The 27528-nt window shown below is 32.2% G+C and overlaps 1 protein-coding gene across 5 annotated transcripts; it reads right to left on the bottom strand.

Moving 5' to 3' along the window:
• Nucleotides 1-18597: 18597 nt before the first annotated feature.
• LOC129315536 (zinc finger BED domain-containing protein RICESLEEPER 4-like) lies at nucleotides 18598-26195 on the bottom strand. 5 transcript variants are annotated; one of them, XM_054959307.1, is made up of 7 exons: nucleotides 26004-26195; nucleotides 24013-25349; nucleotides 22333-23835; nucleotides 21079-21398; nucleotides 20592-20670; nucleotides 20352-20426; nucleotides 18598-19413 (listed from the first exon to the last, which is right to left on the bottom strand). In XM_054959307.1, exons 2-3 carry the CDS (start codon nucleotides 25289-25291, stop codon nucleotides 23318-23320), a joined length of 1797 nt encoding a protein of 598 aa, XP_054815282.1. In that variant the 5' UTR covers nucleotides 25292-25349; nucleotides 26004-26195; the 3' UTR covers nucleotides 18598-19413; nucleotides 20352-20426; nucleotides 20592-20670; nucleotides 21079-21398; nucleotides 22333-23317. The 5 variants fall into 5 exon arrangements, with proteins under 5 accessions (XP_054815282.1, XP_054815279.1, XP_054815278.1 ...); XM_054959304.1 differs by having other exon boundaries at nucleotides 22333-22550; nucleotides 22665-25349; nucleotides 26004-26194; XM_054959303.1 differs by having other exon boundaries at nucleotides 22333-25349; nucleotides 26004-26194.
• Nucleotides 26196-27528: the final 1333 nt, after the last annotated feature.

Here is a 27528-nt window from a genome sequence, read left to right as displayed (position 1 = left end):
AATGATACAATAGAGGAATTAATATTGGAGCAATTAGAGTCACTACCATTCTTGGAGGATTTAAGCATAAAACTAGTTACTCCCTCTTGCGTCAACAAATTAAGTTCATCCAAGTTGCAACATTGCATTAGGGGCGTGGGTATTGCATTCCATGCTTCAATAGTTCCATCTATGGAAAAATGGAAATGTTTGGAAAGAATAAATCTTCATGATGGTCCTATATACTATGCACAATCTAGAAGTACAATCTGGTTGACTTATAAGTCATTAGTTGATGGGATTATTTTATTTTAAATTAAAACTCCCAAACTATCCATGAAAAGTAAGACAGAGAAACAGAAAAAATAATATTGTATTATTTATTTACTTTTTTCTTTTTAATTGAGATTTATACATGGAATTTGACTTACTTTAATTTTTTGTACTTTTGTTGTATTGATATTGATGAAGTTGGTGGAAATAAGTTATACCTAGGATCAAAGGGAATAGTTTGGAAGTGTCATTAGTTAATCACTTTAACATATTTTGCAAGCTAAGTAATACTATTTTTGTCGAATGTCATTCAATAACACATTTGACATGGCTCAAATACGTTCCTAAACGTTAGCTTCATGTAACTTAATGTAGTTTGCTTGAGGAAGTTATTGTGGAAACTAAAGATAAGAATGACAAGTAAAATATGGATGGCATATTTGCAAATTTGGAGACAATGTATTTGGGAAATATGCCAACTCTAAGGAGCATCTACAAAAAGGCTTTGCCTTTACCTAAGGTTGAAGGTATTGTAATAACTAATTGCCCAAATCTAAAAAAACTCCCTTTTGATTGAAGCTCCACAAAATATTTGAAGGAAATAAGAGGGCAAGAAAACTGTTGGGATGACTTAAAGTGGGAAGATCTAGCTATTAAACATTTATTCCTTCTAAATTTTAGGTAAATATATTTCTAGCTTAAACTCTTATGCTATGTTTGGATGCATAAGGATTTGGATTTTAACTAAATTCATTGTTTTGGTAATTAAAAATGTATGGATTTGAATTTAACCTAAATCTAAATCCAAGTTTTATCTCAATCTCCTTATAATTTAAAATCCTTTCTAAACCCATATTATTTCAAATCCTACCTTAATCTCTTTGTAATTTGGCTAGCTTGTCGACAGTGTTGAATAGGACCAGATTGCTGGTGACGACCAGGATCAAGTGATTGGTACCAAATAAAACTGAATGGCCAACAACTATCGGGATTAGACTGCTGGTGCCAATAGGGACCTGACAGTTGACTTCTACCGAGACCGGACCACCGGCGACTATTGGGACTCGAGTGTAGGCAATGATTGGCACCAAAAGGTTGATTTCCATTGAGATTGGACTACTGGCCTTAATTGGGACCAGAGTACAGGTAGCGATGGGACCAAACAACTGACCTCTATTGAGACTAAATTGTTGGCGTCGATCGAGATTGAAATACAGGTGACGACAAGATTGAATGGTCGACTTCTACTAGCACTAGGACAAGACCATTGGCACTGACCACGACAATACTATCGATACTAATTAGGATTGGACAACTACTTGCAACTTAGATCAGACGACCGGTTCCTACCATGATTGGGATGGAATCGATGAAGGCCCGACAGTCCTATCTTAGTCGGTGCTAGTGATATTATCCTATTCAGTGCTAATGATCAGGTCTTGGTAGAAGTCAACCACCCATCCCAGTCATCTCCTACACTCTAATCCTGATTAGCCCTGAGGGTCTAGTCTTGGTGGAAGTCAGCCATCTAGTCCAGGTTATTGTTTGTGCTCTAGTCTTGGTTGGCACCAGTGGTTAGGTGTACAGGAGTACAGGTAATGATTGGGATTGAGAAAATAGCGTCCAGCAAAATTGGACTGCTGGTGCTGATGGGACTAGAGTACAAGTGACGAAGAGATCAAAAGGCCAATTTCTACTAGGATCAGGCTACTAGTATCAATGGGGATAGGACCATTGGCACTGACCAGGAAATACCACCAATACCAATCAAGAATGGATAGTCGCTCGGGACTGGGACTAGAATGATGACCTCAATCGAGAATAGACCGCTAAAGGTTTGGTCCAAGTCAGCACCTATGATCCTATCCTAGTTTGCACCAGCGATCCTATCCTAGTTAATAGAAGATGTAAAGTCCCCTATTTTGTCCAAACTTTACTAATCCAACCACACATCACAATACAATTACAATACAAGAAAAAAGATATAAACAAGCCTTTAATTATTTTTAAAATGTGGGATCTCAACTTCATAAAAAATATATTCAATAAAAAAGGTTAACGAAAGTGTAGACTCATACCCACTTAAAAGAAAACAATAAATAATCTTCCCTAAAAATAGGCCATGCACCACAGCGTACACCACCATATGTCGTAGCATGTGGTATAGAGTAATGTGCTCTAGTCCTGTGACATGTGCCACGGCTTGCACAACACGCATCGCAACACATGTATCAAATTCTATTGTCATGGTATATTTCTTATACGAACTTTCACCATGCACCATTTTCACAATGTTTGATTAGAGTGATTCAAGTACCCACATGAAACTAATGACACAGTCTATCTAATGAGATATATTTGGACATGATCCAAATGTCCAATCTTAAATTGGACATCCAAGTGTACAAAGCTATTTTCATTTCAAAATTTGAGCCCCTTAAGTACTTAATTCTCACACATTGCTTTATTAGATCACTTTAGGCCTTGAACTAAATCCAAAAGGATCAAACACACTTGATTGACACATTATATCACATACAACATATCATGATCACAATTTGACCTCTTAATGCTACATTACACACTTTTTGGTCTTATATGAGATAATACCTATAACCATATAAAAACAATATACTTGTTCTACTTTCAATAGTCTAACCTCCACATATAGGGCTAAACCTCACCATATGGTTACGATTCACAATTTCACTTGACTTACACAAACAGGGCTAAGCCCCACCATTTAGTCAAGTTTCACATAAACACACATTATCACATGACAATTCATATTCATTACTAGTGGAACAAGTTATATAACATAACACATACTTGCTTGAATAGCATTTAGGCCTATCCACGTATTCAACACTGTAATGCACTCAGCGAGATGCAATACAATATATATAAGCAAGTTCTCAAAACAATACAACCACACATATATGCATCCTAGTTGGTAACCAAATTCTTAAATATAATCATATACATTCATTACACCACAGGGTAGTTTTATACCACTGCTAAAAACAAAGCTACTCTTTCCTCGCTTCCTTTCCTAACCTTTTAGAGCTCTCTTCACCTATGTACAAAAGGTAACGAGGTGAGACATACGTCCCAATAATTTAGATAAACCCCAAATATCGATTAGTAAGTAAAATCAAGAATAAAAGATAAAGTAGCATCATTTTCAATAAAAACAATATAGATAGGCATATACACGATATCATACTCAATCATCACTATGCTCATGCACTCCCAGTCCCCCTAGTGGAGCAAGCTCTACATTCAGACCAGGACTTCCAGCCTCACACTAAATAGGGCTTACCAAACCACTGTCTCATACCAGGTATCATAAATATGAATAGTCTCCTGAGTCCTTACTAGCGAAACATACTCAATGCTTAGATTATTAGGACTTCCTAGCCTTACATAGAGTAAGGCCACGACCTCCTACCTTAGTCTAGGGTATACTTAAGGATATATTCCTAAGTCCTTCCTGGCAGAGCAAGCTCTATGCTTAAGACTTCCTAGCATTACATAGAGTAGGGCTGTGACCCCCTACCTTAGTCTAGGGTGTACTCACGGATGCAAATGCATATGCCTCTTCCTATACATCACAAACATCACTCACCCACACGCATGCATAATCCTTTCACAATACTACTACTCTATCAGTTCATAAAACATAATGTATACAATTTATATAAAATACTTGTAAATAATTTTACAAACAAATAGACAAAAGGGTTACTCTAGTTACCTTTACCTTTATTACTAGGGTTACTATTCATGCTGAACTTCTTAGATTGTATAAACTCCTATGAGCACTCCCTAAATGCTCAATCTACACAACAAAACATCCTTTATCGATCTCTAATACTTTACACAAAGTAATAATTTGGCTAAGTCAAATTCCTTATCATATAACTCAATCTATTAGCACTTCTTTTAAGTCTACTTAGCCAAATCACTATAACCACTTCTACCTAGGCCATCAATGTGACCAAAATACCCTTTTAACTCATTTAATCCAATCATTTACCCCTTTTGACCTAATCATTTGAGCCAATCCAAGCCTCTTTTCTTAAGGTTCAACTATTAAACCTTAGACCAGTCGTAAAACTTTAGTTTCACACCCAATAGCCCTTTTTAAACCTTCCTATTAGATTTTAACCTTCTAAAACTCCCTAATGCAATTTCTCTACTAACTAAACTTAGAGAAATTAAGGTAGAAATGTTGCATAAGGTGGTACAAACTTATTAAAAAGTTACTGGTTGAAGCAAACTCCTAAAAACTCTTGCCCTAGCACAGCTAGTCCTTCTCCCTCTCTTCCATATGTTTTTTCTTCCTTTTCCCATCTGAGCCACAAGCTAATCGATGTCCCAACTTATCTAAATTCTGTGCCATACACCGTGGCGCAAGTAGCACATGTCACAGCATGTGGCACTATAGGACAAATCTCATAGGTGATCACACGTTATATCCTGCGTCATTGTCTCGCCAATCAATCCTACTAACAGACCAACCATCTAATACCACATATTAATCCTTTATTGAAAACCATATTCCATCCATTAATTATTAATTTATACATAATTAGCACTAGTTTCTTGGATTGAAGTTTAGGATGTTATGCAAGAGGTTCAATTTTGATGGAAGTCGCTCGTCCTATTTTGGTCGTCGCCTGTACTCCAATCTTTGTCAGCTTTGATAGTCCTGTCCTGATCAATGCCGGCAAGTAGGCCTCAATTGGTGTTAAGGATCCAGTCCCATTGGAAGTTAGCTGTCCGGTCTCAATCATTATCGACGATATGGTCCCAATGGAAGTCTACATTCTTATCCCGATAGGTGCCGATGGTAGTCAGTCATATAGAGTATTGATTTTAACTAAGACTGAATTGCCAATATTGTCCAAGTTGCTTTTAAATTGAAATATAGAATTCAAATTTGGAATTTTATTTAAGATCAAAATAAAGGATTTTAATATTATAATTTAAAATTTTGTATATAATCATCATCATCAACAACAACAAAAACAAGCCTTATCCTACTAAGTGGGGTTGGCTACATGTATTATATAATGCCATTATGCTCTATCATTTATTAAACTTTTAGAAATATTGTTAATTAAAAGTCTTGCTCAACAATTTTTAAAAGTGTTCTCTTTAGCCTTCCTCTACCCTTTTTGACAGGGCTCAAAGCCATTTGTTCTACTCTCCTCACAGGTGCCTCCCGTTGTCTTTTTGGTATATATCTAAACCATCTCAAATAATTTTCTACCATTTTTTCTTTAATAGGTGCAACGCCCACTTTTTTTCATATTCCCTCATTTTGGATTTTGTCTTTATGTATATATCTGCACATCCATTTCAACATTCTCATATCTGCTACTCCAACTTTATGTTTTTGCTCTCTTGTTAAAGCCCAACATTTACTATCATATAATATTTCTTGTCTCATAACAGTTCAATAAAATTATCCTTTAAGTTTATTAGGTATCTTACAATCCTAAATAACTCCTTTAGCCTTTCTCTAATTAAACCACCCAGCTTGTATTCTATGTGCAATATCTCCATTAATTTCCCCATTATCTTGAATAATGGCTCCTAAATATATAAACTTTTCTACTTGAGGTATGATCTGATCACTCAATTTTACTTCCAAGTTACTACTCATTGATCCTTTATCAAAATTACAATATAGATATTCTGTTTTACACGGACTCAGTAGGAAACCTTTTGACTCCAATGTCCTCCTCCATAACTTAAGTTTAAAATTAATCTCTTCTTGTTTCACCAATAAGAACTATATCATCCACGAAAAGCATGTATTTAGGAATTTCCTCTTTAATATGCTCAGTCAAAACATCAAAAATTAGATCAAACAAATAAGGACTCAAAGATAATCCCTGATGCAATTTAATCTTTATAACAAAGTCTTTTGTTTCACCACCAGACGTTCTTATATTAGTTGTTGTCCCCTTATACATGTCTTGTATAGCTCAAATTAGGCAACTCAGCCACTTTTTTTTTCCAATGCCTTCCAAAGTACTTCTCTTGGTACATAATCATAAGTTTTTTTCCAAATCAATGAAAACCATATTTAAATCTTTACCTTTGCATCGATACTTTTTCATTAATCTCCTTAGTAAATAAATTGCTTTTATAATCGCCCTACTTGGCATGAAGCCGACTGATTCTTAGAAATACTAATTTTCAATCTTAACCTATGCTTAATCACTCTTTCCTATAATTTCATAGTATGACTCATAAGTTTAATCCCTCTGTAGTTAGCACCATTCTGGATATCTCCTTTATTTTTATAAATAGGAACTAAGGTGCTTCTTCGCTAATCATCAGGCATTCTCTTAGATTATAAGATCTTATTAAATAACTTAGTTAATCACCGTACCTCTTCTTCACCCAAACATTTTCACATTTCAATAGGGATGCAATTATATCCATTGGCTCTATCATTTACCATTTTCTTAAGAGCTTCCTTTACTTCCCAAGCTTGTATTCTTTGATAAAATGATAAATTTTGCTCTCTTTCAGGATTTACTAAATCTTCCAAATTAATTGACAAACTCCTGCTATTATTGAAAAGTTTAGAAAAGTATGTCTCTCATCTGTCTTTAATATCACTATCTGTGACCAAAACATTTCTCTTCATCCTTTATACACCTTGTTCTAAATTTCTTGATTTTCTTTCCTTACTCTCAGCAATCTTATAAATTTTTTGTTCTCCATCCTTTGTCCTAAGACTATTATAAGAGTCTTTCAAATGCTTTAGAACAAGCTTCACTCACTGCCTTCTTAGTTCCCCTTTAGCCATACGATACCTTTCTTAATTTCCATCATTATTGTACAAATAGATGGCTTTAAAACACTACTTATACTTGATTTTTTCCTATACGCTATCATTCCACCACCATGACTCCTTATCTCTCAGACTAAAACTTCTTAATTCTCTCAAAACTTCTTTTGCAACCTTCCTTGTCTTTATAGCCAAATCCTCCTAGAAGATGTTTCCGCTTCCTCGAGACTCCCATACCCCTTCAGCTAAGAGATTTCTCTTGAAAATTTCTCACTTTTCACCTTTTAATTGCCAATCCTTTAAGTTATTACTTGTTGTTGCTTTTGGTTTTTACTCATAATACACACATCAAGGACAAGGACTCTATGATGTGTCATTACAGCATCCCCAAGTATCACCTTATAATTTTTACAAAGTCTTCTATCAACATTCCTTACCAAAAAGAAATCAATATGTGATCTTGAAGCTATACTTTTATAAGTGATGAGATGCTCATCCTTCTTCTTGAAACAAGTATTAGCAATCTTGAAATCATACGTCAAAGAGAAATCAAGAATAGATTGTCCTTCATTATTTTGCTCCCCAAAACCTAAACCACCATGTGCCTTTGCATAATGACCTGTCTCCCTCCCAACTTGAGTATTAAAGTCTTCTCCAATAAAGATCTTTTTATTATATAGTATGCTTTGGATCAACCCCTCCAAGTCTTCCTAAAATAATTCTTTAAGATTGGCTTCTGTCCCAACTTGAGATGCATAAGCACTAATAACATTGACAATCTCCTGTCCACTGATCATTTTTAAGGAAATAATTCTATCTTCAATTCTATTAACTTCTACCACGTTCTTCTTCCACTCCTTATCAATAATAATATGCACTCCATTGCATGTGTTTACTTTCCTAGTGTGCTAGAGTTTAAAACCTTATATATCTTTAGCTTGTTTCCCATATCATTTAGTTTCCTGCAGGCACAGGATATTAAATTTTCTCTGAATCATAGCTCCTACCACCTCCATAGATTTATCAGTCAAGGTCCCAACATTTCAAGTACCAAATCTAATTTTGCTCACATGGATTAACTTCTTTAGCTGCACTCATCCAAAATAATGTGATAGCCCTTACTAATTTAACATTACATCCGGACATCGATGTAGCAACTCTAACTCACTTATCACTGCACTCGAGTAATGTAGCATGTTACTTACTGGGAAGACCTAGCATTAGCACAAAAAAATCTATTGCCTATTTCCATGTGAGATTTAACAAAGTTTTACGTTAGTTGTTGAGGGCCTAACACAACCCTCCTCCTTGACCTGGGATTGGAACCAACTATAAAACATAGGTAGAGTTAAAAAAAAATTATATCATCCAAATAAAAAATTTAGAATCTATAAGTATTAAATGTGAGATTTTAAATATGAGACTTCAAATCTAAATTCCTATCCCAAATTCAACCTTCTAAATGCAACCTTATTGTTTTCTCTATTTTACATTTCTAGCTTGAATACATTTTTTTCCAAAGTTTTCATTCAAAGACTAAAGTAATTTCATCTCTGAACTGTAGTGTGTAAGTTTCATTGCGTAATGTTTTCTGCATTACGTATCTTTACTCAAAGATTTATTTCACTTAATTTTTTTGCATGGACATATGTGAATTCATTGAGAAATTTATGATATCCTACTTTTAATTTTGATAGCGGATCTTGTACATTCAAATTTTGATATTTCAATTAACTTTGTATTATTGCAATTTCCATCATTTACTTTCATTTAGACATATGTTCTTATACAAACTCGTAAGCAACCAGTGAAATCTAGTTTGTGTAGCACATATGGGATGAGGCACATGTTTAACATCATCACATTAGGAATGATTAAATTTACTAATGAGGTAAATATATTTTTGAAAAGCTAATTTTATTGTTATTTTGAATCAGTTAGTTAATATTTTAATTGCAATCTTATACTTTAGATGTTTGACATTGCAAATTCATTCTCCAAGGAAAAGATTGATGACATCATCACACACTGAGCAGAATCTTTTGCAGATGCTATGTAAGGTTTAGATAGTTTTTAGGAAATTGATAGAACATTTAAGTTTTATGTAATTTCTATTAAATTTTACATTCTTTTTATGTACTGATATTGGCTGTCTAGGTTTAGATTGTATAGGAAATTTTTAGCGTTTGCAGGAATGGGGAATAACTAGAAACAGATGTAACATTAAAAAAAAATTAAGGCTTTCAACATCAATTGTGACTACAACCAATATTGAATGTGATACTTTCAACATCAGTTATAGTCACAACTGTTGTTGAAAATGATACTTTCAACATTTTGCACGTGACAAGTGATATTGAAAGTCATTTTTAAGACAAAAATAAAAAGTTGGCAACTTTCAATAGCACACTTGGAACTACTATTGAAAATATTTTATATAACAATGGTTGTTTAACCGCAGTTGAAAGTCACTGATTTTTAATATCCCCTATAACAATAGCAGTTCTTTAACCATTGTTAAAATTGGTTTTTACCTACTAATAAAAACCTATCCTAAAATGGTGTGTCATATATCAGGTGGGGTGGGTCTAGAGTTAGCATTTGAAGAATGAAGGGAGCTGCACCTTAATATGTTGGATGTTTCTTACTATGAATGAAGATATCATAAATGTTATAGTTATATAATGTGTGTAATGTTGGAATATTTATTTATTTGTGGATTAACATTAATTAATAAGCCCAAACATATTGGTCTTTATGATCTTGTGTGGACCGTAATAAGTGGACCACACAAGTGAGCCCAATGGACAGAGGCCCAACCCACAACCCAGTAGTTGTCAGTTATTCCCTATCTCTTAACTGACTGAGTCAGAGATAATGAAATTAATTATTTAATTATTTAATGAGGCAGTTATTGATCTGATCCTTATAAGTCAATCAGTTGATAACCACTAAATACACGATACATTTTCTTCTACTCCATTATCTCTGTATTCTCTAAAAACTTTGGGGTCCAGTGGGTTGTGCGTCTGTCTACACTTAAGGTGATCGAGCTTTCTTAAGTGATCAATGGATTCCTCAAGTACGTACAAAATTACTTTACTTTATCATATTCAATTATATATGAATTGAGATATTAGATTGACATGTAAAACAAGATGTATCTTGTTAACTGATTATTTGTAGCATTTACAATATTTTGACCAAAATTGTAATTTTTTTATATATTATTTAGCATTTGAAATTTGTAAGTAAATTATTCTCTTATTTCCAGATCTTCGTACGTTGGATCATGTCATATGTATAGTGTCTTCTTTTCAGGAGTTTGTGTGAAAACCAATCGTAATGCCGCTATTTCAATACTCAGTAATATATTTTTTCATGCGAACATTGTTTAGGAACATCTATATTTAATGTTAATGTTTGTATTTATTTTAATATTAAAAATATCCTTTTTCCAAATATAAATTAAAACACGATTTCATTTATATTTTACAAATAAGTCTTGCCTAAAAATTATTAGAATCTAACTTAACCATAACTAATAACTTTTTTATAAGTACGTCATAACTAATAATTTTATTGTATGATTATTCTAACAGCAAAATAGATGAAAAAAATTTACATGTCAGGAAAAAAAGATATTCCAGAATACTCTAGTTCCTACTTTTGTCATATTTAGGTGGTTAAACTTTCTCTTTATTTAACCCCTGTTCAGTATGAAATATAAACAAGAATTTGTAGAATTTCTAAACGATCCGAGCATTGTAGGTCCATATTGAGGAATAAGGTATCGTCTTAATTTATGGAGAGTAAATACACTATCAAATTATAAAGAATTATTGAATCTTTGGCACTCATCAGCAAGAAACACCAATGAAAAAGCATTTGGATTATTAAAAAAGCGATGGACTATTTTACAAACTGCAAGCTTTTTTTTTAATGAAAAGATTCAAGTCAAAATTATAAATGCGTGTGTTATTCTTCACAACTTTGTAAGGGAGGAAACATCTGATGATGACTTATTAAGAGAAGTGGATGGAGATTGAGAAAAAATTCTTCAAAAGTTGAGAATGAAATTGGAGATGAGGAGAATACTAGAAATATTCGAGTAACACATGAATTGACACATATTAGAACTTATTTAATTTGTAGTATGCAAATGTAGAATGAATATATACCAAATTGATAGAGCAATATAAGTTTTTCTTGTATTAGAACTTATTTAATTTTTAGTCAAAGGTTTCTTAGTAGTTTCTACATTGATGCTGTTTGATTGTATTGGAACTGAAATTTGTTGCAAGCCATTTTGAATTTGATTTATAGTCAAAATATATTCTCACGTTATCTTGATTTGCCTCTCAGATAATTTATTCCAAGTAGAAATCATCTATTCCAAATTCTTGGCGAGCTCGCATTTCCAACACAGGTTTTATTGATAGAGTTAGAACATTGTTAAATGTTCATCTCGTTTATTATGATATTGGCAAGCTTATATGCCCTATTCTTTGATTTGTCTCTGAGCCTTGTGGCTTAGGATTTCCATGCATTCAAGGACTTCATGTGTTTTGTGACTCAAAGTCAGATTATAAGTGTAAATAAAAATGAAAGTGAATTTTTGTTTTGGTGTTTGAAAACTTTGATAATAATATTCTTTAACATTTTGCTTAACTTGGTATTGAGAATACTTTGTTTTGGTTCTTAATAATTTTAATAATGTTCTTAATATTTTGCGTTTTTGTTGAATGACGAATGAATTCTATAATTCATCATTTTAAATTAAATTTTTAGTTTTTTTCTATTGATCAGATTTTCTTAAAAAAATGATTAGGATAAAATGTTTGAAGGGTAAATTTTGTTGATAATTTTAAATACAAAACAATAAAAATAAAATTTGATCATGGTAATTTAAAATTTCTTGCATAGTTCAACCAAAGGATTTTAATATTAGAATTTGCAATTTTTTAAACTACCCAAACAGAAATTTAAATACATGAATTTGAAATCCAAATCCATAAATATGAGTCATTTTCACATTAAGGGTGGAAATGTAATTTTTCCATAATTAATGACACTCTTCTCTTGAAATAATTTTTTTATGTCAACTTGCTAAAGCTCCATCAAAATGAGTACATTTAAATGGATAGATTTGGATTTTAAGTTTTAAATTTTGTATGTCAAATCTCACACTTAAAATTCATATGTTTAAAACTCTTTGTTTTGATAATTTAAAAGATTTCAAATGAAGAAGAAATGAAGAAGAAAAATAAATTGAAATACAAAATAAAAAATAAAATTAAAAATGACAAGTTTTATTTTTTAATCGACAAAAGATACATGTCATTGAGATATTAATAATGGAAATACCAAAAGAAAGAGATGTTTGAAGTTATTGAATTTCAAATGACTAAGTGTGTGTTTGGTTTTCCATTGAGTGAAAGTCACTTTGTTATAAGTTCATTTAACAAAAATTAATTTAATAAAAATTAGTTATTATAATAAAATATATATTTGAATATATTTTTTCAAACGTTGGTTTGGATAAATAAGTGTTGCTTTTAGAGTGTGAGTTTCAAAAGTAAGAAAATTTTAAGTTGGACAAAAGTACATTCAACTGCATCTAAAAAGGACTTTTTAAATGAATTTCTTGAAAAAGATTGGAAACCAAACAATATCTAGATCTAAAATTCATTTCAATAATCCTTTTGGAGATCCTAACTACAACCAAATAGACTCTAAGGTATAAAAGATATTTGAAATTACAAAAGAATTATAATTTAAAATAGCTTTGAATTTGAATTAAATTTAAATTCATAATTTTTTGTGTATCTAAATAAAAGATTTGGTCTAAATCCAAATTTGAATCCTCATTAATCCAAACACATTATTAGCAACAACTGGCAATAAGAAAGGCCTATTTAGAAGAATATTACATGCCTTAGAGTGCATTTGGGCTTCAAGTAAATAAAAATTTACTTTGTTTTAACATGTTTTCACAATGGATAATTAATATGTAATAGATGGATATTCAGCACCACTGCCTGCAGAGAATTTTGCAAAAATGGTAAGATACATAGTTCAACATCACTTCATCTCAATAAAAATGCTGCATAAATTTTGCAACATTGATTTGGTATGCTTTCGTGATTTTGAAATATCAATATTTATTTAATTATTTCATAGAAATGAGGGCTGAGCCCGGATTACATAAGGAAATTGATCAAAAACAGAACTCGGAGATTGAAATCTCAAACAATCTTTCAGCATTATATCCCTCAAAAATGAGGGACCTGAATCAAAAAGAGAACTTGAAATTCCTTCTTTAGCCAAAGAATCAGACACCATATTTTGCTCCCTTTGAGTAAAATTTACCAGCACACACCATCAATACTTTAGCAGGTTCTTAATTTCCAAGAAAACTAAACTTCCATTGTATAAGCAATCTTATTAAAACTGACTGGGCCAACCAGTTCAATCAGTTGAACTGGAAACCGATCCCAAGTTCGGTCCAGTCATCATCGAAAACTGAGAAATCTGAGAACCAACCAAAACTGCCAAAATCAACTTAGAACCAGTTGAACTGGTCATATTTTTTAATTTTTATTTTTATTTTAATTCATATTTGTAAATTATAATTTATACATATGTATGCTAATAAGCATTATTGTAACAATCCAAGTGTGTAGATATAAATTAAATTAATTAATAAAAAATTTAAAAAAATTATGATAAAATAGTTAAGTATTTTAAAATTGTAGGGTAATTATAATGAAGTGAATGGTAATTTGGTGAGAATATTTCTGAGTCTTTATTGGCAGGTTTAGATTTCAATACGGTTGATGCTAAAGGACTTATTTTATTTTTGTTCTAATACTATAAATTATTAAAAAAAAAAGAAGAAAGAATATAATATTAATAAAAATCAATAACACACACGGTGGGCAGCAGGCATTAATTCTCATCCTTTTCCTTTCTTGCACATTCTCAAAATTTCAGTTTGAGAGAGAGACGGAGCACAAGAGAAAATCATTCTTATTTCCCTACTTTATTCTTCTTCTTCCAATCACTTTTGTTAGTCGCCAGTGACACTGGTTTTCTCTCTTCCTTGTTTCTTGCTGTCACTCTGCTCTTCTTCCTTCTTTGATTGCTGCAGCGGCGTCGAAGGCTTCCTTTGCCAATTGATTCATGCTTGTTTGGTGGTTTAACACTTGTTTCTCCATCTTCCTTTAGCTTGATTTGTTGTGGGTATGCTTGAAATCTCTCCTCCTCATTTTTTTTTTAGTGTGCTGCTGCCGCCCACCTCTACGTGTGTGTGTGTTGCATGAGTTGTAAAATTTGATTTTCTTCCTACTCATGTGTGATGCGTAAATTAGGAAGTGGATAGAATTTAATTAAGCTGAAAATTTAATTTTAAAGATTATACTTTGTTAGGTAATTTCACTTGAGCTATTTTGATTATTATAAGAGAAAGAAGGTAGGTATAGAATCACTCTTTTCTTAAGCCTAAATTGATCTCTGATGAGAAGTTTGATTTATTGTATAATTGTGATATCGGAATTGTTGGGGGCAAAAGATTTAAGGTTAAGCAGTTTAAATGGATTGCTTTGAAAATTTATGCATACTAGGTGTGAGAGAGAGAGTTTGTTCATCTAGTAGAAAATCTATTAAAATTCTATTATGTTTGGTAGGATCAGTAGAAGAAGAGAAAAATTGATTGCAGTTGCAAGAAGGGAATTTTGGAAACAGGGTGATATATTAGGTAAGTAAATAACATTCCCCAATGAAAAGAAGTGATGGTATTTCTTTTGCCTTATTCATTCATTCATTTATTTATTTATCTATATATATTCATTATTCAAGTTTAATTATGTATGTATTTCCATGGTATTTTTCTAAAAAAATGAATTAATTATTGTTTATGCATGGACCGGACAAATGGTAGATGAAAAAATTATTTATACTTCACAAATTAAAGGAAAATTTTGAGCTATAAGGATTTTTTTGGATTTCATACATGACAGAAATATTTTATTGGACCGAATATAGAATACTAGTTGCTAACGATAGTTTCATTAGCCATTGGCGCGCCATAGCACACCTAGCTAGCAGGGTACATTGGAGGTACTAGTTCTATGTGTCGGCCAACACAAGTGGAAAGGAGGATGGGATTTTATGGATATAATCCACGCCTGTTATTCATAAGCTTTATGCTTGCGTCTGTTTTTTTGTAACTTCTAATCACGCCAGATGTTACTTACCCTCATGAACTATGTGGATACGCCTATTATTCGTTCTGTTTAGGTCCTAACAAAAAAGAAATCTTTCAAATTGTATTTTTCGCTCTTTAGAATTGTATTTTATGATTTATTTCATATAAGGAATATATTCCTAACTTGTTGATTACGATTCTCTATTCTCTTTTTCTATTTTGTTACTCAATTACCAAGGATAAATTGTATGAAAATTTTCTAATATCATTGATAATTAAATTAACCTCTGGTTTCCTATTATATATGTTTACAATTATCACTTTTATTTATTAATATTATTTGAGGACGTTATTTATTGAAAAAAAATTGATATTCTAATAGTAGAAGTGGACCTACTCTTTAGTTAGACCTCATTGGACTCCTTAAGACGAGAAGTATTTTTTTGTTGCTCCATTGATATTGTGGATTAATGTAAATATTTAATTATTTTGTTTTTTACTCTAGAGTTGCTCCACAAATCCTATAGGTAGAATCCTTATTTAAAATATTTTAGATTATATGTATATATATGTGTATTGGACTAGAATTTCAAATGCTGCTTGGATATTCTTTTGACAAGTTGTAAAGATTTCGGTAGTCCGAGTTACAGAGGAGACTTTGCCAAAATTTCTACAAGAAGTTTAAATATTTTGTTAATACTAATAGTTTTTTTATACAAATGACGATTTTACGATGAGATTGGGCAATTATTATGTTATATATTATATGGGTTTAGACTTATGAAATATGAGTTTTCTTGTATTCCAGCCAGTCACACTTTAGAAGATCAAGGTGTGACAATTATGAATTGAAAAAATGTAAAAAATATTTATGAATTATGTATATGTGTATACATTTTAAAGTTATAAATTAATCATTATGAAGTATATATTTTGGATGAAATTGATATAATATTAATGGATATTATCTTTTTATTGTATATTATTTTGTTTGACATTTAAACATTTATTTTTGTTATTATATATGATTATTTCTTTCTATTTTAAACATCTATTATTACAAATATATTAATTTATTTGTGACCAGTTGAACCATGGTTTAGACCATGGTCTAACCGTTGAATCTTAAACCAATATCTCAATAGTTTTAATGACCCGTTCTGTTTTCATAACGATGTGTATAAGCCCTCATGCTTTCCATTGAGCAAGTCCACTAAATTCGCGCAGTCGGACTCAATAATAGAGCCGGTAATTTGGGCCAAGCCCGACGGGCCAACCCGAACCCGCCCGAAAAATTTAGGCCCGAGCCCGAATAAAATAATATTTTTTTATTGTTCGGGCCTATTCGGGCGGCCCGAATAAGCCCGAGAAAATTCGGGCCAAGCCCGATCGAGTTCGATACAATAAATATTAATTATTTTTAAAGTTTTATATCATTTTATTTTAAAATACCATATATTTGAGTGTATTACTATAGTTATTTAAAAAAAATAAAAATATTATATTTTCCTATTTTTATAATTTTTAATCAAATAAAATATCTCAAAATAATAATTAAAATATATTTTAATATTAATTTTTATACTTTAAGACTCAATCTTTTTTTTAGAAAAATTGAGTCATATACACCATTTTCTTGTTCAAAAAATTATATTTTATATTTTTTATAAAATAAGATAATTAATTTTAAATTAAAAATAATTTTAAAAATAAAATTTGGGCATTTACAAATTCCGGCTCTACTACTAAACAAACATAATAAATAAACTAATATTTTTAGATAATTATTTAATTATCATCCATGTTAGACTTAGTTAAAAATTAAGAATGAATTAAAGTAAATACCCTTTGTATATAAGACTTAAATAATATAAAAGGTTAAAGAAAAAATTTTAAAAAAAAATATTTTACCCATAATTAAATGATTTTGTTTTATATAATATAATGATGGCTATTTTCTCATATTCTTAAAAACAAAAAGTACAGTTTATTTAATAGTTGTTAAAAATTTTGAACTAATTAGGACAATAATTTTAAATTAGTGGTCTAATCGTAGTTGAATTGAGATTAACTTGATCATAATTAAAATAATATGATTCAATTAAAATATATAAATATTTTTATATAACCATGATAAGGAAAATATTTAAATAAATAAGACATCAATTTACAAGTAAAGGAAACATTCATGAATAAATTACACATAAGACAATAAAATAGTAACAGAGCTACTTAAGTACTTAACTACAAAGTTAATAAGTTATTATTTTTTATTCCTTTTAAGTTAAAAAATATTTTATGCTTAATAAAATTATTTAAAAATTAAAATTGATTAAAAAATAAAAAATATTTTAAAAAAGTTTCGGGTATTCGGGCCAGTCTGAATAAACCCGAAGCCCGAAGGTGTTAGGGCCGGGCTTGGCTATATGGGCTTTTTAGAAAGAATAGGATTCTTTAAGCCCGATACGAATAAATCCGGCCCGAATTGAGCCCGGCCCAAATAAGCTTGACCCGCTCGAATTACCGGCTCTACTCAATAATCACCTTCTTAAAGCTCATATCTCATGCCAAGAGAAGATTGCGTAAAATAGCGCACTCCTCTAATTCAAGAGAAGTACAGCTATCGAGAAAATGAAAAAACCCACAATCCAAAGACCTTCATTGTCACGCAGCACTCCCTCCAGAGCCAGCATTTTTTGAAATAGAAGATATAGCAACATCCGTGTTAAATTTAACCCAGTCTTTCAGGGGGGGTTTCCAGCATTTATCAGAATCAACTGCATCATTGGCACTCAAATTATTTTTCCTCTCGCATGACATAGAATTTCCATGAATTATGGAACCACTGTTGGAAAAATAGAACAGTTCCTCCATATCCATAGCTTCCAAATGGCCACTCCCCAAGTTAGGTTCCAGCTAGAAGAAATCCCAGAGTTTGAGGGAGGTTTAAGATTCGAAGCCATCCATCCTTTAAATTAAAAGAAAAGAAAGACTGATGGTGCTTACGTGAAAGTAACTAAGACCAAAATCTGCTTTGCGTAAACATTATCCCGAAGAACGTGAAGCGCATCCTCTTTATCTTCCCCACACCAGTTGCAATGAGGGGGTACAACTAGCCCAAGAAATCCTCTAGTTATTGGTGGACAGTCTTTATGATAAGTGAACCATAGAAAGACTCGAATTCTGTCAGCCCCTTCCACTTCCAAATTGTTTTGAACAAAGGATCTAACAATTTTTCTTTTTCTTTTTTTTTTTTTTGGGGCGGGGGGGGGGATTTCAATCGTAAAGTATGCACTCTTCGCAGTAAAAGAGCTATCAATGATTCATCAAAAAATAAAATTAAATAAAAGAGCTATCAATGATGCCATTCCACAACATTAAATATCTCTCGAGTTTTCCTCCTCTTCAGAGAGGTGTCAGCACAAATCTTCAATCTTTTTATAAGGAAATAGCCAAATATCTTTAAAGAAATTAATTGATTCTCCATTATGTAGCTGCCACCTGGTTCCTTCTTCCACAGTCCTTATGCTGGCATATGAATAACTTCCATAGCCTTGAATCACTCTGCTTAGTGTTCAATAACTCCTCATCTGAACATAGCATATACTTTCGTTGCAAAAGATCAGCCCAAAGACCGTTGTTACTAGAAATCAGCTTCCATGCAAGTTTAGTACCACAAGCTTTGTTAACTGGAGAGCTTTTTAAAACCAAGTCCTCCATAGGCTTTTGGAAGCGTGATCTTGCACCAACTAAGAGGATGAAAACTTCTTGAGTTAGTACTTCCCCAAATAAAGTCCCTTCGAGGTCTCTCAATCTCATTACAAACTGTGGTTGGGATTTTTGCAACTTTCATAGGATACAAAGGCACAGCATTTAGAACAGACTTTGCAAGAACTAAACGTCCAGGGGTAGAGGCAACTTGTCTTCCACCCAGCTAGCTTGGATCTGACTCTATCAATTACATGTTGAAATTTATCTGTTGATCTACGATCATCAGTTAGGGGGAAACCCAAATATCTACCAACATCCAAGGAAATATTCATTCCAGCTATCCTCTTGACTCTTCCTTTCAGATCTGCACTTGCATTCTTGGAAAAGAAAAGTGAAGATTTTGACTTGTTCACTTTCTCTCCTGAAACTGCACAAAAAGTATTAAGGCAATTCATCATAACTAATGCTTGCTGCTCAGAAGCTTCTCCAAATAACTCTGTATTTCTTGATCCACTAGTCATTTTTTTGATAATATCAATATTTAAATTATCAATATTTTTTGATAATGCTGCTCAGAAATATAATATTTAAAATATGAACACAAGTAACTCTGTACCTTACTAATTTTTTTCGATCCACTAGTCATTTTTTGATGGGAGAGATTGGCCATAGGGTCTTTCTTTAGCAAGTTTGCGACAAAATGAAATAAGACACATTTTGGATCTGCGGTTATTTATTGGGGGAAAAAAGCAAGTTCATGTAGTCAAGATGGGACCATATACATCAAACAACCAATGCAATTTTTATACGTTGGCCAAAAAAAAAAATGCAATTTTTATACAATGAATGGGATGGGTTCTGAGGTAGTTTGTCAAATCTTTTTATTTTGTGACATTTCTCAAATTATTGAGAAAAAGCTGTTTAAATTTATTTACTGTCAAATGTTAACTTAAACACTTGACACAAAAGCCAGAGCTTACAAGTAAGATCACAAAGACCCAAGTCTAGAAAATATAGGCTCAGTCCTTGCAGGAACCATTGTCTAACATCAAGTCTACAGCTCAAAGGAGGTTATAAACAAAATCTACAGTAAAACCAATCAAACCCCTCAAATAATGTACTAAAAGAAAAATTAAAGAGTATCAACGACTACTACAATAGAAGAAAAAAAATCAACCACCACAAATTTTATATCAAGATTGATAATTTACTAAAGATAAAAGGCACATCAATCACAAAATATCAATTCTCTTATATGATAGAATTGAGAGATGATATATATCAATAGCCAAATAAGAAAACAATACAGATTGAACAGAAAATTAATCACAATTACGAAATGAATAAATTATTTCAGGAAGTTACCTCTTTTAGCCCTTGACGCCAGGGAGGAAGGTTATTGTCAATCCTTAATAGAGATATTGGCATAGGCAATCCGTACTGCAAGATGCACATTTAAATTTATAAGATGCATATCATGTAGTTTCTTTTATTTAAGCATATTCAGATATCGTGTGTGTGGTGCTGAATTCAACTAATCAAATGAACATAATGTTCCAGGTAAACCAAATAATAATAGTAATAGCATTTATTTAGCATATTTACCTGCTTAAAATTACTCCAAACATTACAGTCAGGTCAATGCCGATCACGTACTAACTACCCTGATGTCAATGTCAGAACCCTAAAATGTTCATATCATTCATGTTAAAGGTATTATGCTGCACACATGCATAGATTTTCAGTCTTCAAAGAGCAAAGCAGTATAACAAATACTACTCCATTTTTGAATATAGGAGAATTTCAACCAACTTACACAGTTAAAGGAAATTAGTTAATCTTGCTAATTATGTTTGAAATTGAAATGTTTGGACTAAAATGCCCCTGCAATTAATGTTTACTTTTTTCTTCCAATTTAATGATACTATCCATTTATGAGGGACAATTTGGGAAAAATGTAATTAATGCTTCTAAAAATTTGTAATTTTGCATATAATAAAAAATAAAGAAACACAGGGTAGTTTCTCTTATATTTGAAAACGGAGAGTAACAACAGTAGAAGTCACCCAAAGAAGAAGAAATAGAAGCACACCATGGTCATTGCTTTAAAATGGGCTTCAGCAACAAAAATGCTTCCAGCCCCAACAAAAAGGTTCTATATCAGTTTCCCTGGTGTAGCAAGTGCTTGGTTGGCCATTAGAAAGGCCATTTCAGCATCCATGGCTGTTGGCCCAAGATAATTGTGGCTTTTCGATTGATATGTAGGTATAAGCAGTAAGCTTCCAATCAGCACCACCAATTTCACGACCAAAGAAGATTCACTTTTGGACAATTGGAGGGAGGCCATTGTTAGATCCATAATCATCAGTTTCCACTAGCTAGAAGTTGTGATCAGGAGTTTTTAACTTGTCCCTGCAAATAAAATGACAAAGAAAGGACACAATTCTATAAGGAATTTAGTTTGATAAAGGAAGTAGTAATGAATAATAAGAGACCATATTCATTATAAATTGCTCGACTTCATAAGCCAAAACGTAAATAAATCTTTAGGAAGCCCTTCATGCAAGCTCAAAAGGGAAGGTTCAAGTACAAACAAATAAAATAGTTTAAAAAGGTCAGGGAAATAATAGTAAAAAAGCTGGTTGATATCAAATAACGTAAAAATTAAATCTTCTCATATAAGTTATAGTGTAGTTTTTTTTTTTTTAATGGATAATAGTGATCCATTCAAATCAAGAGATTACAATGACAGCCTAACATCAGGCCTGCTTCTTTCTTCATCCTACATTCTCCACAGCCAAGAAGGAGGATGAACAAAGATGCTGCTACAAATAGAAGTACAATGTGCATATCTAGCTAACCCATTGGCATACACATTAGATTCACAATTCACAAATCTCAAAATAACCTCCCAATTCCTATTAAGAAGCAAACGGGTATAAGGATGAAATTGAATATTATCCCTCAAAATTAAATTAACAGCAGTTATAGTGTAGTATTCATCAAATAGATTAGATATTATCATCTTTTACAAAATGGCAGTGCACATTGACGACTAAAGTAGTGTTTTAAAAAGTTAACAATAAAAACTTAAATCAACAAAGAAGCTAGCAGCTGGATGCCATGTTACTGAAAAACGCCCTCTCACACAACATCCTCAACAATCAAACTCTTACAAAAGTGATTGTTCCCAAATTTCAGTTTTTCTATCTAAAAGAAACTCAACCAAAGCTATCCATATAGGAATATGAAGAAACTACATTGTTTTAATAAAAAAGCCCAATTCACTGAACCAAAAGATTACACCAAAATTGTAATGCAAAGATAATAAAAGTAAAGGAGACACCTTGAAAGGAATACATGAAAGTCCTTGAACAACTTCTTTTTGCTCCTGGAGGCTAATGACCTTCCCAAAGCTATCAACAGTAATATTGAAAGCGCTAATAGAATCTAAGCACAGCAACTTCCTGTCATCTGGGTATTTCAAGATGGAATCCTTCAATTCCTCATAATTACCTCCTCCCCGCCACTCATATATTCCCTTTACAAGTATACCAATAATTTCTGGAAAAAATAAAAGTCAAACCAAACCCACAAAACTTATTGGAAGCACAAAATTAAACCTTATGAAACCTAGATCAAAAGCAATGGGAACAAAGGTGTAAAACCAAAACCCACTTCAGTTGACATTGTTTCGAGCAATGTGTTCTGATGGAAGATCAACAAAATGGAAAGGAGAATATTGGTGGCGGTGTAGAGGAAGTCCCCACTGCAAACTCTGAGCTACAATTGATTACTATCATTAAAAGAAAGATTAAAACAACTTGATATAACCTGATCTTGCACCAAACAAGAAACATACCACCAACAAATTGATTTGATTTCAAAAAGTTACATACACCTAGTTCAACAACTAGGCAAAATACAAGAACCTACATTAACATGATTATTTATGAAACCATGAAATAACATTAATAATCCTAAGTAATAAACTAAAACAATTAGGAAAAAATAAAATAACCTAGATCAATATAATCCACCATCAATTACAAGAGCCATCCATTTAACTTTCAAACACAATAAACCACAAAATCAACTACATAATCTAACAAGGCCCATTCAACTTAATAAACCAAGTAGCCAACTAACTGGCATTACAAAGAAACCATGCAAACATAGCAAGACCGAAAGATCCAAAAAATTCAAACATAGAAAGGGGCCAAATGAGCCATTTGACATCAACTAATGCTCATCCATAATCCTCTCCACCATTGATTACACTTGAAGCATCCAAATATATATATATATATATATATATCAAGATTAAGCAATCAATTAAGTTGCCATGCATATCTAAAAGCTTCACTAGAATGGACAACTTTATCCGTCTCCTCAAAATTGTCAAACTCAAGAAGTTTAGAGACAGATTTTGAGAGAGATTGCCCGGGAAGTAGCCAATCTTGGGCACAGATAAGTGCTTCAGTCATCCTCGGTGATAATGAACTCTTATAAGAGTCAACTATATGTCCCCCGATGTTGAATGTCAAATTAGAGGCCACAGTAGAAATGGGCATAGAAAGTACATCACGTGCCATCAAAGAGAGCACATTATATTTACCAGAATTAGCTTTCCACCATGATAATATATCAAATTCATCTCCAATAGGAATCTCATCAAATGAAAAAGATGTCAAGTATCTATCCAGCTCTGAGTGAGGATTGGAAGATCTTTCTTGTTCCAAAAAGCCTAACCATCCGCGGTGTGGATCTATATCCTCATCAAATGTACTTGATGACCCTGAAGAATGAGGTGTATTGACAGTACTACTACTTGTTTGAGGAAAAATTCCTGCATAGTACACATCAAACATACGATACAAGGCATCTTTGGCCATCTTTTTCACGGCCATACAAACTTTAGAGTCAAGAAAAAGCTTTTCAAATATATGGTTGACGTAAGCAAGTCTATAACGAGGATCCAAAATCACAGCTACTATCAACAAAGGATTCATATTCTCTATCTTACCCAAATATTCATCATATTTACTTTTCATACTGAGGAACATGTCCATAAGAAGAGGATCATCATTCACAATATTTTTTTCCAACTCCATATGAATTCGAGCAACTTGGTGGAAGCATGTACTTGATGTCACATCCACGGAGCTTGATAACTTCAATGTTATACCATAAAAAACCCTCAAGAATTTGAGGAAGGCATTTGCCCTACTCCAATCTTTTGTTCTAGGAGGTCCATCACAAGTAGAGCTTTCCCTGAAGTATGCATAATAATCATCATCTTCCTCTTCCATCCTTTCAAATACCTTCTGAAACTTCAAAGCAGAATCCAACATCAACAAAGTTGAATTCCATTTGGTTTCGACATCCAAGCAAAGAAGACTATCGGTATTCAATCTTTCTGATTCAACATAGTTTTTGAATTTTTGGAAGCGGGTTGAAGAGGAACGGACGAATTTAATAGCATTTCGAATGGCATCAAAGTTTTTTTTCAATACCTTCAACCCCTCATTAACCACCAAATTAAGTGCGTGTGCATAACACTTAACTTGTAGATAATCACCACGAAAAACTAAACCCTTCCAGTTCTTCAGTCGCTTTTTTATATACACCAAGGCTGTGTCATTTGCTGTTACGTCATCCATAGTTATGGTGAATACCTTTTCTATATCCCACTCGAGCAAGCACTCTTCAACTTTCTTGCCAATCGTGTGACCACAAAGATTTTCAATCATACAAAAATTTAGGATCCTCTTATGCAATATCCAATCATGATCAATGAAATGAGCAGTCAAACACAAGTAATTAGTGTTTTGATTTGATGTCCAACAATTTGTAGTCAAGCAAACACGATTAGAACACTTCTTCAACACATCCTTTAGTACCTTGATTTTTCCAAGGTACAATTGCCAACAATCTCTAGCAACTATTGTTCTTGAAGGTACTGGAAATTGTGGTTCTAGCTCTTTCACAAGTTGTTTAAACCCATGCTTTTCAACTATAGAAAATGGCATCTCATCACAAATAATAAACTCCGCTAGAGCTCTTCGACATCGCTTTTCATTGTATGCATGTTTCACGGAATTATCCAAGGCTTCTGATTGATTCTTCTCAAGCTCTTTTCTCTTTTTGCCCCTACCCTCTCTACTGGCATCTTTTGTAGTTGGGGAAGGAAGTGTAGATCCAGTACTACCCTCTATATTACCATTACCTGTAGTGGGGGAAGGAAGGGCATATCCAGTAGGCATTGGTGTTTCATTCTCACTAGTATAATCTTCATCCACCATCTCAAATATCGTCTAGTAAAACAGAGTCCCAGCACTCAACTTTTTCATCAATACGAATCTGGAGGAAAAGATAAGAGAATTAAGATATAAAAAACTGAGCTCAGCAATTAATAAACCTTAAATCTTAAATATTCTAGTCAGCCAGCCTTAAGATAAGATACTAACATACTCTAATAACATATCTTATTAACACGATAAGATTCAGAAGTATACAATTAAGAGACAGAAATAAACAAATCAAATCAGACATTAAGTTCTCAAAATCAGAAATTCTACCTGAGTACAAAATTCAAAATCAAATCAAAATACTCAATTAGAGTCAAGAAATACCAGACAATTACAGAAGCAAATCACCAGAGCACATTACAGAGAAAAAAAGATATGCGGGTAAAACAAAACAAAACAAACAATTTAAGCAACAGCAACATACAGAGAGGAAATTAGAAGCAGATAAGCAAAAGAATCCGAGGCAAGTATACCGAGAAATTAGAAGCAAACAGTAGAAAAAAAGTGTATATATATAAGCTACAGGCTCTAAGCATATCAACGAAGCAGAGACATGGAGGAGGAGGAACTTAGAAGCATGGAGAAGAATAAGAAATATATATATATATATATATATATATAAAAGGAAGAATCACTAAGCATACGGGACAATGAGGGAGAGCAAGGGACGAGGAAGGACAACAAATCTGGAGGACGGGGAGAATACCTAGCTGGCGAGCTCCGAGCATGTCAACAAAGAGACTGAGAGAGGACGACCGACAGAGCAATAGAGAATAGCCTGCAATGATTCGACGAAGACGACGATGTGTGTGAAAAAGACGACTGGTTAGGGTTCGTAGTCCAAATCCAAACGAATTGTAGGAGGGAACACGAAATCACGACATCTTAAAAATGGCTTGCCAACGAAAAAAAAAAAAAAAAAATGGCGCCTGAGGGGCTTGTTTAATGAGAAAATTGTATGGCGATAACAAAATGGGGGGGAAAAAATCAAAATTGGATATATAATGCCGTAATGAGGGAGGGAGATGAAAACAATCTGCTCCTCTTATAAAGACATGTTAACCAACTTTTGTTGGTTAAAATTTAAGGTATATTTTAGCTATTAATTTTTTAGCCAGGGATTTTTTTTTTTTTTTGCATTCCCTCCATATTATAATTTATTTTCATGAAAGTGTATAATATAAAAGTTTGAAACTAGCCATGCTATTCATATATTGACTTATTTTATAAACTATTTTAAATCCCCTAAATTTGATGAGTGAACAACAACAACAATAGCTCTCAGCAACAGTAATGACAACAGCAACAGCAATAATAATAGCAACTAATAGGGGTGGAAATAGATCAAGCTCTTAACAAGAGCCTACAACTTGACCTACTTCAAATTTAACCTAATCTACTTACTAAATATGTTTAGGTCAAATTCAAGCCTTTAATTAAGCTTATTTAATTAAATAGATCAGGCCTATTTTTTAAGGCTTGACCTACAAGCCCAACAAGCTGGCTTATATATATATATATATATATATTATGTATTATATCACAAACACATCAATTTCACCATATGATTTTTAATCAATTTATTCTTTAATTCTTTTAATTATATTTTTAATCATATTTGACTTATATATTAATTTTAATATTGTCACTTTATTGTTATTTTGTATTGTAGTTAGGAAATCATTTCAATTTTTATATATTGTAATTGATAAATTAGATTATATATTGTATGTTATAATAGCTCTAAAGTATATTTGAGACGTTTAAAATTAAAATGTGAACCTATTTAAAAGGCTTTACTTTTAAATAGGCTTCTAAATAGGCTTGCAGGTGAGGCCAAGTTTTAAATAGACTCAGGCCTGAACTATAAAAAAAGCCTTATACAAGCTTACGCCAAGCTCAGGCCTCTAATTTACCATATAAGTTCAAGCCTATTTGGCCAAAGCCTAGTTTGGCCTAGTCTATTTTCACCCCTAACAACTAACAAGAATAATTTTTTGGGTAAAAATACAAAATTAGTTATAAATTATTTTTCAAGAAACAATAGATATCTTATATTATGGAGCAGTGGCTAGAAAATTTTGCAAAACATATATAAATAAGTATTAATATTTTTGAAATATAATTATAAATATTTATTAAATTAATAAAAATAAATTCATTAAAATTAAATACATAAAAAATTAAAGAAACTATTAAATTATAATAACAAAAAATAAAATTATCTTAAT

Source organism: Prosopis cineraria, unplaced genomic scaffold (genome assembly GCF_029017545.1).
Source record: "Prosopis cineraria cultivar Desert tree isolate PC_DT_omini unplaced genomic scaffold, ASM2901754v1 PC7, whole genome shotgun sequence".
NCBI classification, from domain to species: Eukaryota; Viridiplantae; Streptophyta; class Magnoliopsida; order Fabales; family Fabaceae; genus Prosopis; species Prosopis cineraria.
The sequence above is the reverse complement of the archived record's forward strand: the minus strand, read 5'-3'. Positions and strand labels throughout refer to the sequence as shown.